The sequence below is a fragment of the Apiospora marii genome (assembly GCF_038362585.1).
Source record: "Apiospora marii strain CBS 49790 chromosome Unknown utg000004l_segment0_segment1, whole genome shotgun sequence".
In the NCBI taxonomy this organism is placed as follows: Eukaryota; Fungi; Ascomycota; class Sordariomycetes; order Amphisphaeriales; family Apiosporaceae; genus Apiospora; species Apiospora marii.
In genome coordinates this window covers 1,075,681-1,090,878 of record NW_027117376.1, presented here as the reverse complement: position 1 = coordinate 1,090,878, position 15,198 = coordinate 1,075,681, and the positions used below count along the sequence as shown (strand labels likewise).

Below are 15,198 nucleotides of genomic sequence, written 5' to 3'. Positions count from 1 at the left end.
GCAGTGAGGACAAGAGCGACGACGACATGTATCATCACCTTACGTAGCTACCTATGTTCGATTCTACTCACTCTACGCGCAGATTTCAAAAATCAACTGTAAGGAAGCTGTTACAATTTATTTTTCTTCTCGTTTGTTTTTGCGTGGGGTTTGGGTGCTGCGAAAGAGCTGTAGGCTGGGTAACGAGCTTGTGGTCCCCCTCCCCCCTATTCCACCTGAAGCTCCAATTCTGGCCAACTCTAGGGACTTCAACAACTGCAGCACGCTGCCGCTGGTACCAATTCCTTCTGATTCATTTTTTGATGCCAGAGCTAATCCCTAATCAAGAGAGTCTGGGTTTTCTTCGCGGAGTCATTTTGTTTACTTTTGCGCGCCCTTCATTTTCCTGGCATCCGTCCTTCCTCCTCTTCGCCCACATTCTTTTGCAATCACTCGCTTGATCTTTTGTTTCGATCACTGCCTTGAGAGGTTGGAATTCCTTCCATTCATTTTTGCAGAAAGCATATTTCGCGATCGCGTCTTTTTGAGGCGTTGGTATTTTGACTGGTACGTTTGTTTACATCATTCGAGGATATTTACAACCACCCCGTGGTCCACCCCTCCTCCTCTGCGATGATTTCTCACCTCATACTATGGAGACGTGAGTGACTAATAACGGCAAAGGATCAGAAAACAACAACCTGTGAATACTTGACAGACTATTGCTTGTCGTTACTTGAGGCTTGCTGGCACTCACTGTAAGTAAACGCTCACCCATTTCTTTAAATATTCAAGTCCCGGTACATACACGCTTCTACCGCCATGTTTTCCGCCTGGACATCGATCGCGAGGAAGAAGAAGCCAAGAAAACTGCACGATGCCTTTCAATGCATATGTATATCCTCAGGCCCGGGTGGCGCGTGGAGGCCGCGCTGACATGAGTACTCAAAGGACCTTCGCGTCTTCACCTACAGATTCCCTTGTAGCATCTCCTACAGTCTCTCCCGCCACTCCTCTCTCACGCTTAGTTGTAAAGGTTCCTCAAGGAACCAGCTTTTGGAAGCCTTCTCGACCGCCGCCAACCTCTCTCACAGTATCCTACACCACTGAACCTCTGTCATCCTCACCTACAATGTCCGACGACAGTGCGGCGGCGGGTCCCGCCCCCAACACCGATGGCATCGAAACTTGGAAGCTGGTTCTTGCCGTGCTGCTACCTCTGCTCTGTATTGCTATAGGTGCATGCATCTTCCTCTATTGCCGGCAACGCAAGCAGCGCGCCCAGAAGAACGACGTGGAGCAGGTGGGAACCATGCTCCAGGACTTGAGGACCAGTAGAGCTCAGGTGGATGCAATGAAGGACGACCTTCAGGATGGACTGGAGCGTGTGAAGGCTCTGGAGACGGGAGCAAACAAGAGGGAGCCAGTGTGGGGTAAGTCAAAGGCCCCTTCAAAACAGTACCATCAACTTAGTATATGAGGTCTCCAAATCGATGGCGATCACATGTTGAATACAATGAATTGTGATATTCACTGCAAGGCCTTGATGACTCCTTGTCTTCTACACCCCCACTCTTTCAACTACATGACTTTACTGACGCGCAATACAGCAAGAGACGACCACAATGCAGTGCCCAACCCATCCCAGGCAAACCTGCACTATCCTCCCGCCCTGAGTATGTTGAGAAGCGGCAGCCCTCACGACCCCACGACGCCCACTCCCGTTGGTTTCCGCAGTTTTTCTCCCGTTGAACCACGGCCTCTCTCGGGTACTACCTTGCATGGCACGCTGCCTCGTGCTGCCCTTGGATTGCAACATACGCAATACCACCCACGCGTGCAATCGGCATCTCACCAGTCTGCCGAGTCGGGCGAAACCGTGGTATCTTACAAGCCGCCCAGTACGATCCCCGAGGAGTCGACGGGCAATGCCTCCTCTCCTTTCGACACGCCGGGCAAGAAATCCACGGACCGGATCGCACACGCGGATCAAGACGAGACCCCGATCCAGCGAGGCGAGAGAAGCTTGACGAAGCGGGTCTCGATGACGGCTCAGTCCCTCAGGCGTCACGCCTCGATGTTGTCTGCTCGCACCGGCCTTTCGCCTATGCGCCCAAACCCCTCCCACCCTGACTTGGTTCCCCAGCCACTGGCTGTCAGCAAGCACAATTCGGTCCGCGAATCGTACGTTGATGCCGATAGCTTAAGTTTTCGCTACGGTATTGACAAGACGAGATTGCGCCGTTCGGTCAGCAGCCCGCCCGCAAACCGCAGCTTTGTTGACGAAAGCGATATGGCCACCCCCATTATCCTGGTAGACACAACAAATGCCACCACCCTTATGGAGGAGAGTACAGGTAAGCCATCAGATGATGATTCCATTCTATCACACCTTGAGCTGTAGAAGTATACCAACACGTCTACCCACGCAGTCCAGCCATTACTCGGTACCACCGCCGATCCCTGCCCCATCCCTAGCCCCAGTGTCCTAGTCTTGCCGCCTCCTGTCATCTTGATCCCTCCTGCCACACAGTCGGAGAATGGTACAGCGGCGACGGACAGTCCGTCACGCAGGGGTTCCCCATCCCGGTGCTCCCATTCACGCTCCCCTACCGTCAGCAATGACTCGAGGCCATTCTGGCTATCCGAAATGGAGTGGCGATCATTTCACTAACTTTGTCCCTTCTTCTCTTTCCCTCGCACATAGGTATCCCATCACCGCCCCCCACAGTCGAGACTATGTCAGTTCTTCATGAACGTCGTGATGGAGGAAACGGCAACAACGGCCGCCCAGCCAAGCGCAACAAAAACAAGAAAACCAAAAAGCAATCGCATCCCAGCAATCCCAGCAGCATTTCCCTGTCTTCTTCTTCGGGTATTGATAGCAAGAAGGAAAAGAAGAAAGGAAATTCTGTAAAGATGGCTCGCAACACCCCAACCCCACCTCCCTCTGGCCCGCCGCCCCCTGGCTCACCCCCAAAGCGACCACTCCCTATACTGCCCTCACGTATCCCCATCTCCTCTTCACACCGGAGATCTCTTGGAGCTAGCCACAAGATCGGGAGCAAGCCTCAAAACCCCGTCTTGACAGCCAACATGGGTGCGAGGAAGCGGTCTTCTCTTTCCAGCATGCGCTTTTCCCCATCGCCTTCGAAGCGGCGCTCCCAATTCTTACTCGGAGTCTCTTCCTTTTCCTCGCCTATCCGTGGTGGCGGTGGCCGAGCTAGCGTATTATCATCTGATGTGACCCCTTCTCCTGGCCAGCCGCGTCTGCCGCCCAGTTACGCCAGCTCGCAGTGTCTGCCCAGCGTGGACACCATGGGGTCTCTGGCCTCTGCAACTACAACTGATTCCTCTTCCGCCGATGACACTACGTGCCCTGACAACAAGGCCAGTACTATTACAACGGTATCGCAGAACCACCAGGATCAGCCGGCAAAAGAGAAGAGACCACACACCAAGACACATCAACAGCAGGTGTTCACAACGCCGGATAACACAACCAACAACAACCATGGAGGGCCAAACGGCCACCGCGGACATGCGCGCCTGCTGAGCGAGCTCAGTACTACCCTGCGTCTCGTGCACGAGGAGGAAGATGCGGCGGCCGAGCAGGCTGCGTCTAGTGTCGTCTCTACTCGCACTGCTGGCGGTGGTGTTGTCTCATCTTAACAGTGAGGCTGACTTCTGCAAATCATTGTTTCGTTTCACTGTACTATTACTTTCCTTTTTCCTTTCCCTTTCCTTTTTCTTTTTCTCATGTTCGGTTCGGAGTTCAGGTCACAAAAGGGGGTTTCGGTTCTCGGTTTTTCATTGGTGGCGTGTGTTGTTTCCTCCCCTATTTCCCCAACTGGTTCTCCTTTCTCTTGTCAGACGTGCACTCCTCTATCTGGATTGCTTTCACTGGCTGGCTGGGGGCAAATCCAATTCCTGGATCACATTTTGTTGATATACAGCCAGCAACTGGTGATGGTTTGAAGGAGATTTGGTTCACCCCTTTGCCCAGTTGGTGCGTCAGGAGTCGGGGTTGTTGTATACGGCGGATTTTGCACCTTGGTCCACATTTGGAGGATCATTCAGCATATTGAAGACGAAAAGGGGGATTTTCGGGAGTTTTGTTGGTCGTAAGGTTTTGGTGTCATGGTCTAGGTTCAAGATGTCGGAGTACAAGGACAAGACAAAAATATGGTGTGTTGATAGAGGATTACGATTCACGAAAGATCATGAGGATAGATAGACGCGACGAGTCGTACGAATAATCATGAGTTTGATAGGCAACTCATCATTGCAAGATAGCCTCAAGTACATACATACACAGAACAGTAGTTCATTGTACATGACCAATATTCCTTCTCATCCCCTTGATTTTGACCATATACGTAATTTGCATCATACGTACAACCATGAAGACATCCGATATCCAAACATGTACAGAAATGAAGCCATGCCACCTGACGCCAGCATACGATAGCCATCTTCCGTCCTCCCAGTTCCTTCCCCTACTGGTATCCTAGTCATGCCCACGCTAACTATGCAGAATCATTTGAAGTTACAAATACAGACATAAGAAAAAGAAGTTGAGAAGCGGCAATACCATCGGGTAATATACCGAGGGTATCATGCGGTCATAAAAAAAGGTGTCATGCTTACCCCTGCGACCAGTAAGTCCTGTAGGACGCAGTCTTGGGCGGCATTCGTTCCGGCATCGGTTCCCAATCTCCCCAGTCGGGGCTGGTTCTGGGCTGGAACTTCTGCTTGCTGAACTTGGGCGTCTCGAAGGGTTGGTAGAAATGGGGCATCAGCTTGGCCTGGCTGCTGTACGGGACCAGCTTTCGGGGACGCCCCGGGCGCGCCTGGCCAGTACCACCCACGCCGCCTCCGGTGCTGCTGCTGCTGCCGCCGCCACTGAAATCACCCGCGCCCGACACGGCCTCTGCGTACTCTTTCCTCTGCTCGCGCAGGATGTCGCGCAGCTCGGTGTCATCGCTGGTGACCTGGGCCCGAAGGAAGTACCGCAGATCGATGGACGCCTTGTTCAGTGTCTCCATGACGGGGACGCGGGGCGTGTATTCAATGTTGTCGAGATTGGGCGCGTGTCGGGCCGGCACGATGGCAGGGTCCAGGAACGCCTCGGAGCCCTTGGCCAAAAGCTGTGCGATGTCGATGCTCTCGCCGTGGGAGATTGGGGTGGAGTGGCTCGGGGTGATGCAGTCCATGTCGACCTCCTTCCGCAGGACGTGGTCGATGTCCACAGCAGAGAAGTACGCGCAGGACTGTGGCAAGTCGTTGATGCCCACTTGTTGCGAGAACATGGCCCGAGTCCAGAGGTTGGCGACTTGCAGGGCCATTGCAGCGCGGTACTTGTCCTCGTTCTTGACGAGGTATCGGATCTCGTCGTGAACAGTGATGGAAAGACGCGCGTCAATATTGAAGCGCCGCGTCAGGTAATCCATGCTAACGACAAGTAGATGCAAATAGTCGACTCCACTGGACTGGATGGCCCAGTTGATACGGCTGGTCAGATATCCTCCCTTGCTGACATAGCGTCCCATCAAAGCCTCTGTGATCCCAGCTCCCAGGACGGGGGTGCGTGGCCGCTCTTGCTCCGCAAATTCCTCCAGCTTGTTGAACACGAACGACTCGGTCCCGCCACGCCAGAAGGGACGTTTGCTAAGCGTTTTGCGGGTTGTTTTGGTGCCCTTGGTGTTCTTGTAGAGTTTGCCGACGATGTCCATGGTCTCCTGCTCTGACAAACTTGGATTAAACTGTCGGAGGAGAGTCCCAGCAAACTTGAGCCCAGCGCCATAAATACGTCCGTAGTTGAAGACCTTCGCGTCGTTTCTCGTTATACCCAGGATGCCCGCTGTCCGTGAATGCATATCAGTGCCAGCTGCCTTGGTGCCTTCAAGTGTCATGAAACCAATTGCGTTGCCGCCGTGGAGCTTGAAGATGGCATCCCCAATAACACTGGCAATCCATAGCTCCTCCGAGTCGACATCTGCTCCGACAAAGCAGTACCCTTCCGGAGCTCTCACCATCGCTTTTAGCTCAGAACCAACCCGGTTCTTCTTCGCATTGCTGGCAGTAAGCCACGTGTTTTCTACCGCTCTCCGCGTAATGGTGCCCATTGGGATCACTTGTGGAAGGATAAATCCTGGTCTCTTGTCTTTCACTTCGCTGCTTCCTTCCGCCTGACTGCTTCCTTCCACTTGACTGATTTCCTTCTCAAGGACTGGTGTCTTCTCGTCCTCAAGAGCTGATGTCTTTTCATCCTCTGGGGCTGATGCCTTCTCATCCTCAAGGGCTGGTATCTTCTCATCCTCATACACTACCATTTGCGACATGATTCGGTCTCTAGCACTGATCCAATAGGAACATGATGCGTTCATCTCCAGAGCTTCTTTCGCATACGTGTATTCCGAAGAAAGCGTTCCTTTTTCGAAGTATGACATGTAGCTTTTTGCCAAGGGATTCGTACAGCGCGACATAGGGCCATCTTTGTGAGGTAGCTTGATGTATATGCCCCCCGTATCCTCCCCGCAAAGCCTCAAGCGCCTCATCCGACATATCGCAGCGAACCAGCTGTGTCGTGCTATACTTTGGAGCATCTGACATTGGGACTCGGAATGTCCATCCGTATTTATCAGACCAGACAAGGGGATACCCATCCCAAGCTAGTCGTAATAGCAGTGGTGCTATCCGTGTTCGCACCGATAAACCGATAGGAGCGTCGGCTTTTGGGAAGAGAGCCTTGTACCACTTGGGCTTGCCCGGCAACTTCTGTCGAGCATCCGGTCTTGGCGGGTCACCCTTTTTCTTGCCCTTGCACATCCTTATCTCTTGCCCAGACCAATCTAGCTGCTTCAGCCAAGGGTCATTACCCCATTTCTCGGCGTCATCCTTGACCTCGAGCGCCTTCTCCGTCAAACCAATCAATCGTTCTTGAATCCCATCCGAGAGCTTGTGATATGTGGCTTCGGCATTGTTGATGTAGGCGTCCCAGGACTGGTCAATAGGCAGGATGACTGCAGCCAAATGTCTCAGGGCTGCAAAGCTGACAGGGTGTGGGCATGTTTCCAAGAAGTTGGGGAACACGATTTTGTAGACGCGATGTGTGATAGCAACATCGGCCGCACAGTAATCGAGCAGGTGATCCAGCTTTTCCACAACACCTGCCCGGTCGAGTACACCGAATTCGTTGCGAGCTGCCTTGTCCATTGTGACGTCCAAGTGAAATTGGGCAACATCCCTTAGGGAGTTGACCGAGCTTCTCTCGACCCATAACTCCTCCTCTTCATCTCGATAGTGCCCGTTGGCCACGAGCCCGGCCAGCTCAACGTTATCCCCGTCCTTCGACATTTTTTCACGCATTTCTCTGTTCTTTTTGTGCCTCATCCAAGTCGGCCGTTGCTGTGAGCACATGCCATTGACCGCAACATGCAAAGACATAGTATCCAGGAACGAGTTCCTGCTTTGCTTCAAGTCGTACTCTTCCAATATCCGCGCGCGGTCGTATCCTATATTGTGCCCAACGATGATGCGATCCTTGGTCGGATCTCCTAGTGGAATCAAATGCTTATCTGATTCTGACTCGCCCAGCAGCCAGGGAGACAGCCAGGCATACCAAGCCGTGGGACTTACGGCACAGGCCATGACCGCAAAAGAGCTTTCCTTCCACAGCACTTCCGTATCAAAGCACAATGCCGTCTCGTCGGGGAATTCAACCTTTGTGGGTTCGCCGGTACGATCGTATCTCGTCCAGCCACTCTGCCGCACCCATTCTTTCGGCCGCGGCGGCGCATTGGCTTTAGTAAATTCCTTCGCATGTGTCAGGAAAGGCTCAGCGCTGTCCACCCCCAGCTTGTAGAAATGTTCATCGAGAGTCTTCCCCTGGATAGGAGGCACATCGAAGGCGATTGGTGCGTTATTGTCGGTATTCTTTCCTAGTAGATCGTGCCGGCGCAGATGTTCCTGCGAGAGCTCCACCAGCTCCTTCGGCGGCGCCTGGGAGCCATCGGGAAACACCTGGTTGAAGACATGTTCGCTCACATGCTGCACACCAATTTCGTTGAAGCGGGCTTTGGATGAGATCGCAAGCGTCGAAGGTTTTATTTGGTCGTGCGCATCAGTAGAGGGTTGTTGCGCTGTGGCGGCGGCCGTTGACTGCCACCTTTGATAACAAGGCCATGACACTAATGGCGATTGTCGCGGATGGTGGCGCTGGGCTCGGCGCCTGGCAAGGCGCACGAAGTTCGCAGTCGTAGATGCGCCGCCTACATGGCTCCTAGCAGGATTCAACATTGCTACCGTGGAGCAGAAAACATGGCGGCCGATGCCGTTTCAACTGATGCTTTAGAGTCCAGAGTGTTGGTGCAGAGAAGCAGTCTTCGGGGATGTGGACTAGAGTTTGGGCAAAAAAGCATGTATGACGAGGTTGATTACACCAGTCTAATTGATGGCAAGCACAACGGGCTACTGCTACTGCTACCTACTACTACTGCACGCGCACAGCATCGCCGTCGCATTTTCCCTGTCAATTTTTTCTAAATAAGGGACCGCCGCTGCTTTTACCCCACTCCATTAAAATGGGGCGATTGAAGCTGAAGAAAGCTAGTCTGTTTTGGGATAAGCGTCGATACTGCAAAAGTGTCTGTTTGAGATACAATAACTACACGCTGACTTTTAGCTACATGTATATTTGCTGGGTGGCAGGATAGGTATGCGTCTAGAGTGTCTGTACAGATAGATGGGCCTTCATAAAGCTGGACGTAACGGGGGCATAAGTCATGTAAGGTGGTATGAATTATCCAACTATTCCCCATCGTGGGCTCCTGTAACCCTGCTCATCCCCGTTGACGTTTGACGGCGATGAAAGCAACCCTTTAATCCTGTATTTCCATTCACTTTCTCCTCTCAGATTTAACTCGCGGTGGCAGCGCATACAAACCACACCTTGCGACGTTTTGGCGTACCGTAAGTCTTGGATTCGCCACTCACAGTTGCAGCAGCGGAAGCAGCTGGCATGGAAGGCCTGATCGCCAGTCAAAACTACCTGCTCTTCGATCTTTCCTCCACAGGAAGCACAGCTGGTTGAGCAATCTTTGCAGATCAAGGTACCATCGCCGAGCAGTAGCAGGTTCGAATCGTGGTCTAACTGCTTACTGCAAGCTCGGCAATGGAAGCAGTCTTTGTGCCAGTGTTTTCCAGCTAGCCATTCGTTCAGTACTACAGTGATCTTTTCAGGATGTATTCGAAACTCACCAAGTTCGAAGACCTCGCCTTCCATTATGGCCTGGATTAAATCAGTATAGTGAGTTTACTCTGGCGGGGCCTGTTCCTGCTACGTACCTCATCGCAAGCATTGCACGGAGAGAGCCAGTAGTCCTCCACAAAGATACCCTCTTGGCTACTATCGTCCAAGATACCAGACCTGTCGTCGGATTGTTGCGTATCTCTGCTTTCAGGCAGGTCATGATCAGCAGCGGCCACCGACAGAGGAATACTGCTTTGTCTCGCCTGAGATAGATCATTTTGGACTGGCACAGCATTCTCCTTTCCCGCGGTGTAGTGTATGCCGTTACTAATGTCAAGGGCAGTGACGGGCATAGCAACGGCCGAAAGGATCGAGATATCAGCCAAGCTCCATTCCGAGAAGTACGACCATGCGTGTGAACGCTGAACAGAGCTCACGAAGGAGCGATCACATTCGTTGTTGACACTACGTCTGTAGACCCATGACTGTTCGAGAACCCTATCAAAGGCGAACCCAAAAATGCTTTGCCCCGGGCTTCGTAATATGCTATGTTGGGTTGTTTGCTGGCTCGCCCCTCGTATAGTTACAGCACCGGCGGAATCGTCTGACTCGCTGTGGCTTGTATTTCGCGAATTGGTATCGAACCGGGATGGCAATGTGATTCGGGCATGAAATGAGTCCTCCAGCTGCTCTAGTTTCCCCTTCAGCACCTTGTTCTCGGACATTATCTCCCCAACGAGAATCTGCAGCTGCTGTTGGCTTCGAAGCGCTTCTTGGTCGGATTCACTTTGAGGGGAGTTAGTTAATACCCACTTCTCGAGCTTGGGTAGGAGGTATCACCATTGTAATATATTCAATATCATAACCAAGGACGTTTTCAGGCGCGTTATGCGCGTCAAGTGCTCCGCCATGGTCTTTGAGTAGTTGAACCATGCTACGAAGATACGGATTTTGGTCAGATTGGATAGCTTGTTTAAGAGCTTCTCGAAATCCGATAGTTCCAACATGGCGTCAGCTAAAGGGACGATGACCTCGTCAAGGCAAATCAGCCCCCTACGCCGCGGGTCAGTCAGTCCGAGTTGCCATATGTAGCGACGCAACGCCTGGAGGGCGAGCTCAAAGTGCCGGACCTCGGTCTGCGCACTTCGAATCGTCTTTGGAGCATTCTTGGCCGATGCGATGCTGTCTAGCAAACTATAAATCTTCGCCGCCGCCGATAGTAGGCCTGCGACTGATGCCGCAACACTCAATGGGCCCATTGATGGTTGAAATGGAAAGCAAATTGCCCGTCGTGAGTATACTCTGCTGGCGGCAGTCTTATATTTGATGACTGTGGCATGCCAAGCAGCTCAGCCCGGCAAGGCAGAATACTCTGCACTGTCATCCAATCGTCTGCACTGTCATCCAATCGTCTGCACTGTCATCCAATCGTCTGCACTGTCATCCAATCGTCTGCACTTACCCCTCAGCCCTCGTCTGCGAGGGCCTTTTGAGCTGACTGTGCAGAGTCCACGACGATCGGGCTGCTCTCTTACCAGCAGCAGGTAAGGCATATGATTCCTGAATGCATGTGGATCAATCTTATGGTACCCTATTGCTCTCAACATACTGACGAAACCTAGATCACTGTGAGTTCGAAATGTTTGCACATAAAACCAGCGGAATTTCAACCAGGAGAAGTGGCTTTGATATATATCCCTTCTAGTGCGGAACCGTTAGTCCCACCAGTCTACTATACTGTAACCTTGGTGGTTGTATGTTGAGCAATTTCAATTATGAGCTCAGAGGACCTCCATGTAGTTAAGCATGCCTAAGCAAATACGCATAGCCAGGCACAAGTAATTTACTGTAGTTGGGAGTCTGTTACAGTAGTTGGCTTGGAGCTGTCAGGCTATGGCCCTTACAGGCTCGTGCGAGAAAGAAGCGGGGCATGTTACTTGCCGACAGACAGGGGTCTCAACCTGGCTAATAGCGACGCGACTCCAACGTGCTTGTTTCGGCTGCCAGATACGCGGATCTGGAACCTATCGGCAGACTCGAGAAGCAGCACTAACGCATGGATGCCATCGCGGGGTGGCACACATGTAACTCGCATATAATTTGGTCTTGATTGCCATGTCTTCCAGCCAAAGCATTCCCGACTTAGTAGATGATGATGAAGTTATTATCTTGGATCCACCAGTGTCGTCGCCGCACAATCGCGTCTCATCGCCGCATCACTTAGCACCAGACCAAGGGCCGGCTCAACACCACACAGTCCCATCCGGTCGTGACCCTTCGTTGGGTAATGCTCCCTTTCCCACAAATCACCATGGCTCTCCGCCCTTCATACGGCCGCCTCGTGGGGCAACCGGGTCTCCTTCAGGCCCGCGGCATGTTGGGGGCCGTATGATGGCAAACAAGCATGCGCGGGGTGAATCACAGCAAGAGGAGGCACGGCGAGGCCGATACTCTGGAGCTTCCAGCGAATCCGGAGAAGACGCACCATCGCCGCATACGTCCAAGAAAAGACGGCTAGATATCACTCCAAATCCCCACTCGCCTGGCCGCGTGTATGGAACAGGAAGGCCAAGTCCCTTCATACGTGAACCGGGAACCCGGCCTCGGCCTCCTAAAGGAAGTGCATTCCATGATGGTCACGTCAAGCAAGAAAACTTCAACACAAGTTTCGGTAACCATTATCCATCATCTTCCCCCGAAGACCAATTTGGCTTTCGCCGTCACGCGAAGCAAGAAAGCTTCACAGCAAAGTCGAATGGAAACTCTCCCCCGTTTTCTCCGGAGTATGGGCGTGATGCTCCCACAGCGAGAAAGCCCGTATTCATATCAGAATCAGCGCTCTTGCTCAAGGCGAAGCTCGCCGGGTCCGAGGTCCAGAGCCCGGCTAGGTCTCAGTCTCCACCAGCTGACCCGTTGCCGCCGCCAGTCGCCACCAAGCCGGACCTTAATGCCAAGCCGCTTCCGCCTCCGGGAGTCGCCGAGCCGAAACTTTGTGCTGAGCAGGCCGAGCTGGTCGACCTCATCTGCTCTGGGCGCAATGTCTTCTACACGGGATCTGCAGGGTGCGGGAAATCCACAGTCCTGAAGGCATTCACCAAACGCTTAGAGGCTATGAAAAAAAAAGTACATATTCTCGCCCCGACAGGTCGTGCCGCGCTGCAGGTCCACGGAGCTACTACATGGACGTACGCAGGATGGACCCCAGACTCCCACAAGAAACCTCTAGAAAAACTCCAGGAAAACGCCCATGGCAAGTTCGCGTGGAAAAGATTCAAGAAAACCGACGTAATCGTCATTGACGAGATCAGCATGGTCGAAAACCTGCATTTCGAAAGGCTGAATCGGATACTGCAGCATGCACTCTTCGACCCCAAATTGCCCGTCCAGAAAGCGTTCGGGGGCATCCAAATAGTTGTCACTGGAGACTTTTGCCAACTACCACCGGTCCGACCCTTTCAACACTGTATGCAATGCGGTAAAGAACTCAAAGAGAGCTATTTCGAGGGTGAGCCGTCCTACAAGTGCCCAACTTCCCACCATCCCGTATGGCGCGACGAGGACAAGTGGGCGTTTGCAAGCGACGCGTGGAATCAGTGTAACTTTGTTCACGTCAATCTCAAGACCATCCACCGTCAAAACGATCCCACCTTCATTCGGATCCTTAACAAATGTCGTATTGGCGAAGCACTATCCGAGACTGATAAGCGGCTTCTAATGGACCACCCTTGTCAAGTACACAACGCAACCAAACTCTTCGCCACCCGTGAGGAAGTTGCAAGGGTAAACCACCAGCAGTTCGAGAGGCTCACGGCCCCCAAGTTCACCTACTGGACCCACGACTCATTTAGGCTGCAGGAGCATCATCCGCACCTGAGATGGAAGGGCAACCGGAAAGGTATCGGGCCAGCTCACTACGAGCCCCTGGCGGGGCTAGACGAACACCGGTTCGACCAATGCGTCGAGCTGAAGAAGGGGATGCTGGTCGTGCTGCTCGTGAACCTCAACCTGTCCCAGGGTCTCTGCAACGGCAGCCAGGGCATCGTCTGCGGCTTCAAGCCGTACGAGAAGGACAAGCTGCCCAAGGCGGCGCGGCGCGACAAGAGCGGCGAGCTCATCCCCCACGACGGACCCGACATCTTCGGCGAGCTCGCCCACATCAAGGAGCGCGAGATCAAGTCCTTCATCGAGCGCCCCTGCGTCGAGTGGAAGCAGTGGCCCGTCGTCCGCTTCCACAACGGCATCACGCGCGTCATCCACGCCGACTGCTCCGTCAACGAGCTGGGCGACGAGCGGCCCTACTCGCTCATGTCGCGCACGCAGATCCCCCTCGCGCCCGCGTGGGCCATGACCATCCACAAGAGCCAGAGCCTGACCCTCGACCGCGTCATCGTCAACCTGTCCAAGGCGTTCGAGGTCGGCCAGGTCTACGTCGCGCTTTCCCGCGCGACGGGGCTCGAGGGCCTCAAGATCGAGGGCGATGTCGCGGGGCTGGAGGCGGGACTGGGCGGGAATGCGAAGGTTCAGCGGTTCCTGCGGCATCATTTTGGCGCCTTGAATGGATAAGGGAGCTGGTGGCTTCTGGTGGCTTCTGGCTGCTAAGTTATGATACCCCCTTGACTGATTTGTGTAATGCGTGAAAAGGGGCGTTTTGGGTTACTTTGTTTTGAGGTAGTTGTACAAAATACTTTTGGGAATAGAACAGTCCGCATCTTCTTTGATGGGCTGTTGCGCACCACGTCCGTTTACCCTCGTATCAAGTGTTTTGTCCCAAGGTTTTCCCCCTTGAATTAACCAAGTGATGGACGGCGCGGTCTTCAAATCGCAGATGTTGATGATGTGTCTTCGCTCACAAACTCGTGCCAGGTCATAGTTGGCGTCTGATCTCCCCGCCCCCCAATACATACCAGAAACCACAGGAGCAAAGTGGTCATGGCAGTAACCAAGAAGCCAAAGGCAAAAGGGGAAAAGGGGGTCAGTCTCGATATTTGAGTTCACCCTCAACCAAACCCCCCAAACACTCAAACCACCAAAATCTCGCACCACACACCCACTCCCCCTCCAACGAGAGGTTCATAAACCGTAATGATCCCTACCTCCCTTGACCGGGCCGGTGTAGCCTAGCGGTAGTATTCTTATTCATATTATACTTAAAGGCAAGAGGGTTCAACTCCCTCTGCGGTCACTTTTTTCGAACCCCCTTCTGTGAACACTTTTTTTTTTTCCATCTTAATCTCTGCCCTTCACATAGCATTATACAGTTGTATATACATTAGGTATCCAGATTTCTCACGCATATTTCTCTAGTTCTTTCTATATTCGAAGATAAGGCCGATAGTCTCTGGCTAAGCGTGCGCTTCTAGCGACGACTATATTGTCGCCAATTGTAGAGAATCAATTTTCGCTTCTAATATAGTTCACGACCAAAACTCCAAGCTGTAGCTGTATTATAGAAATGTGCAGATGCCTAGACTGAATATTGGCTGGGGATCTTTAACTCGCCTGTACGTCATACACCGAGGTGCCACCCCTCGCGCTTACAAGAGCATGACCAGGTCATAAGAGTATTATAGATATACTTAGTACAATACCTCGTTGGACCCTAGCCAATTAGAGGACAGACGTCCTTAGTTGCAGTATCATAACAACGTCAAGGAATGTTTCACGTCAAAAAAAGAACATCACAAGTCATCGACATACGCAAGCCAGTGTGTGCAGATGAACGTGCAGAAGCCAATCCCCAGAAGAGGGGGCGCCGCTGATTCTATTGCATGATATCTCTCAGGTAATGGTAGCTTCATGGCCCCATCCTAAGCTTTAAATTTACTTTCTAAACCTCGAGTCTACATGTGCGACTCTTCGAGGGGCTTTGTATGTGTCGAAACGAAGATCAATCATCAGTCCCACTGACTCGAACGTGGTTGCAGTTTACACAAGGCCCATCGCTCTAATGAACGTGGTTTCGGGTC

The 15,198-nt window shown here is 52.6% G+C and overlaps 4 protein-coding genes across 4 annotated transcripts; 3 read left to right on the top strand and 1 right to left on the bottom strand.

Annotated features, from left to right (window-relative positions):
* Window positions 1-1,111: 1,111 nt before the first annotated feature.
* PG985_007299 (uncharacterized protein) lies at window positions 1,112-2,604 on the top strand (the record flags this gene model as incomplete). Its single annotated transcript, XM_066827068.1, has 3 exons — window positions 1,112-1,412; window positions 1,590-2,336; window positions 2,513-2,604. The coding sequence occupies 3 exons, from the start codon at window positions 1,112-1,114 to the stop codon at window positions 2,602-2,604; spliced, it is 1,140 nt and encodes a 379-aa protein (XP_066684743.1).
* Window positions 2,605-3,075: 471 nt separating this feature from the next.
* On the top strand, window positions 3,076-3,651 carry PG985_007298 (uncharacterized protein; the record flags this gene model as incomplete). Its single annotated transcript, XM_066827067.1, has 1 exon — window positions 3,076-3,651. One exon carries the CDS (start codon window positions 3,076-3,078, stop codon window positions 3,649-3,651), a length of 576 nt encoding a protein of 191 aa, XP_066684742.1.
* Window positions 3,652-4,625: 974 nt separating this feature from the next.
* On the bottom strand, window positions 4,626-10,491 carry PG985_007297 (DNA polymerase gamma; the record flags this gene model as incomplete). Its single annotated transcript, XM_066827066.1, has 5 exons — window positions 4,626-6,333; window positions 6,458-8,252; window positions 8,977-9,271; window positions 9,328-10,018; window positions 10,073-10,491. The coding sequence occupies 5 exons, from the start codon at window positions 10,489-10,491 to the stop codon at window positions 4,626-4,628; spliced, it is 4,908 nt and encodes a 1,635-aa protein (XP_066684741.1).
* Window positions 10,492-11,623: 1,132 nt separating this feature from the next.
* On the top strand, window positions 11,624-13,795 carry PG985_007296 (aaa ATPase; the record flags this gene model as incomplete). The annotated part of the gene is made up of 1 exon (XM_066827065.1): window positions 11,624-13,795. One exon carries the CDS (start codon window positions 11,624-11,626, stop codon window positions 13,793-13,795), a length of 2,172 nt encoding a protein of 723 aa, XP_066684740.1.
* Window positions 13,796-15,198: the final 1,403 nt, after the last annotated feature.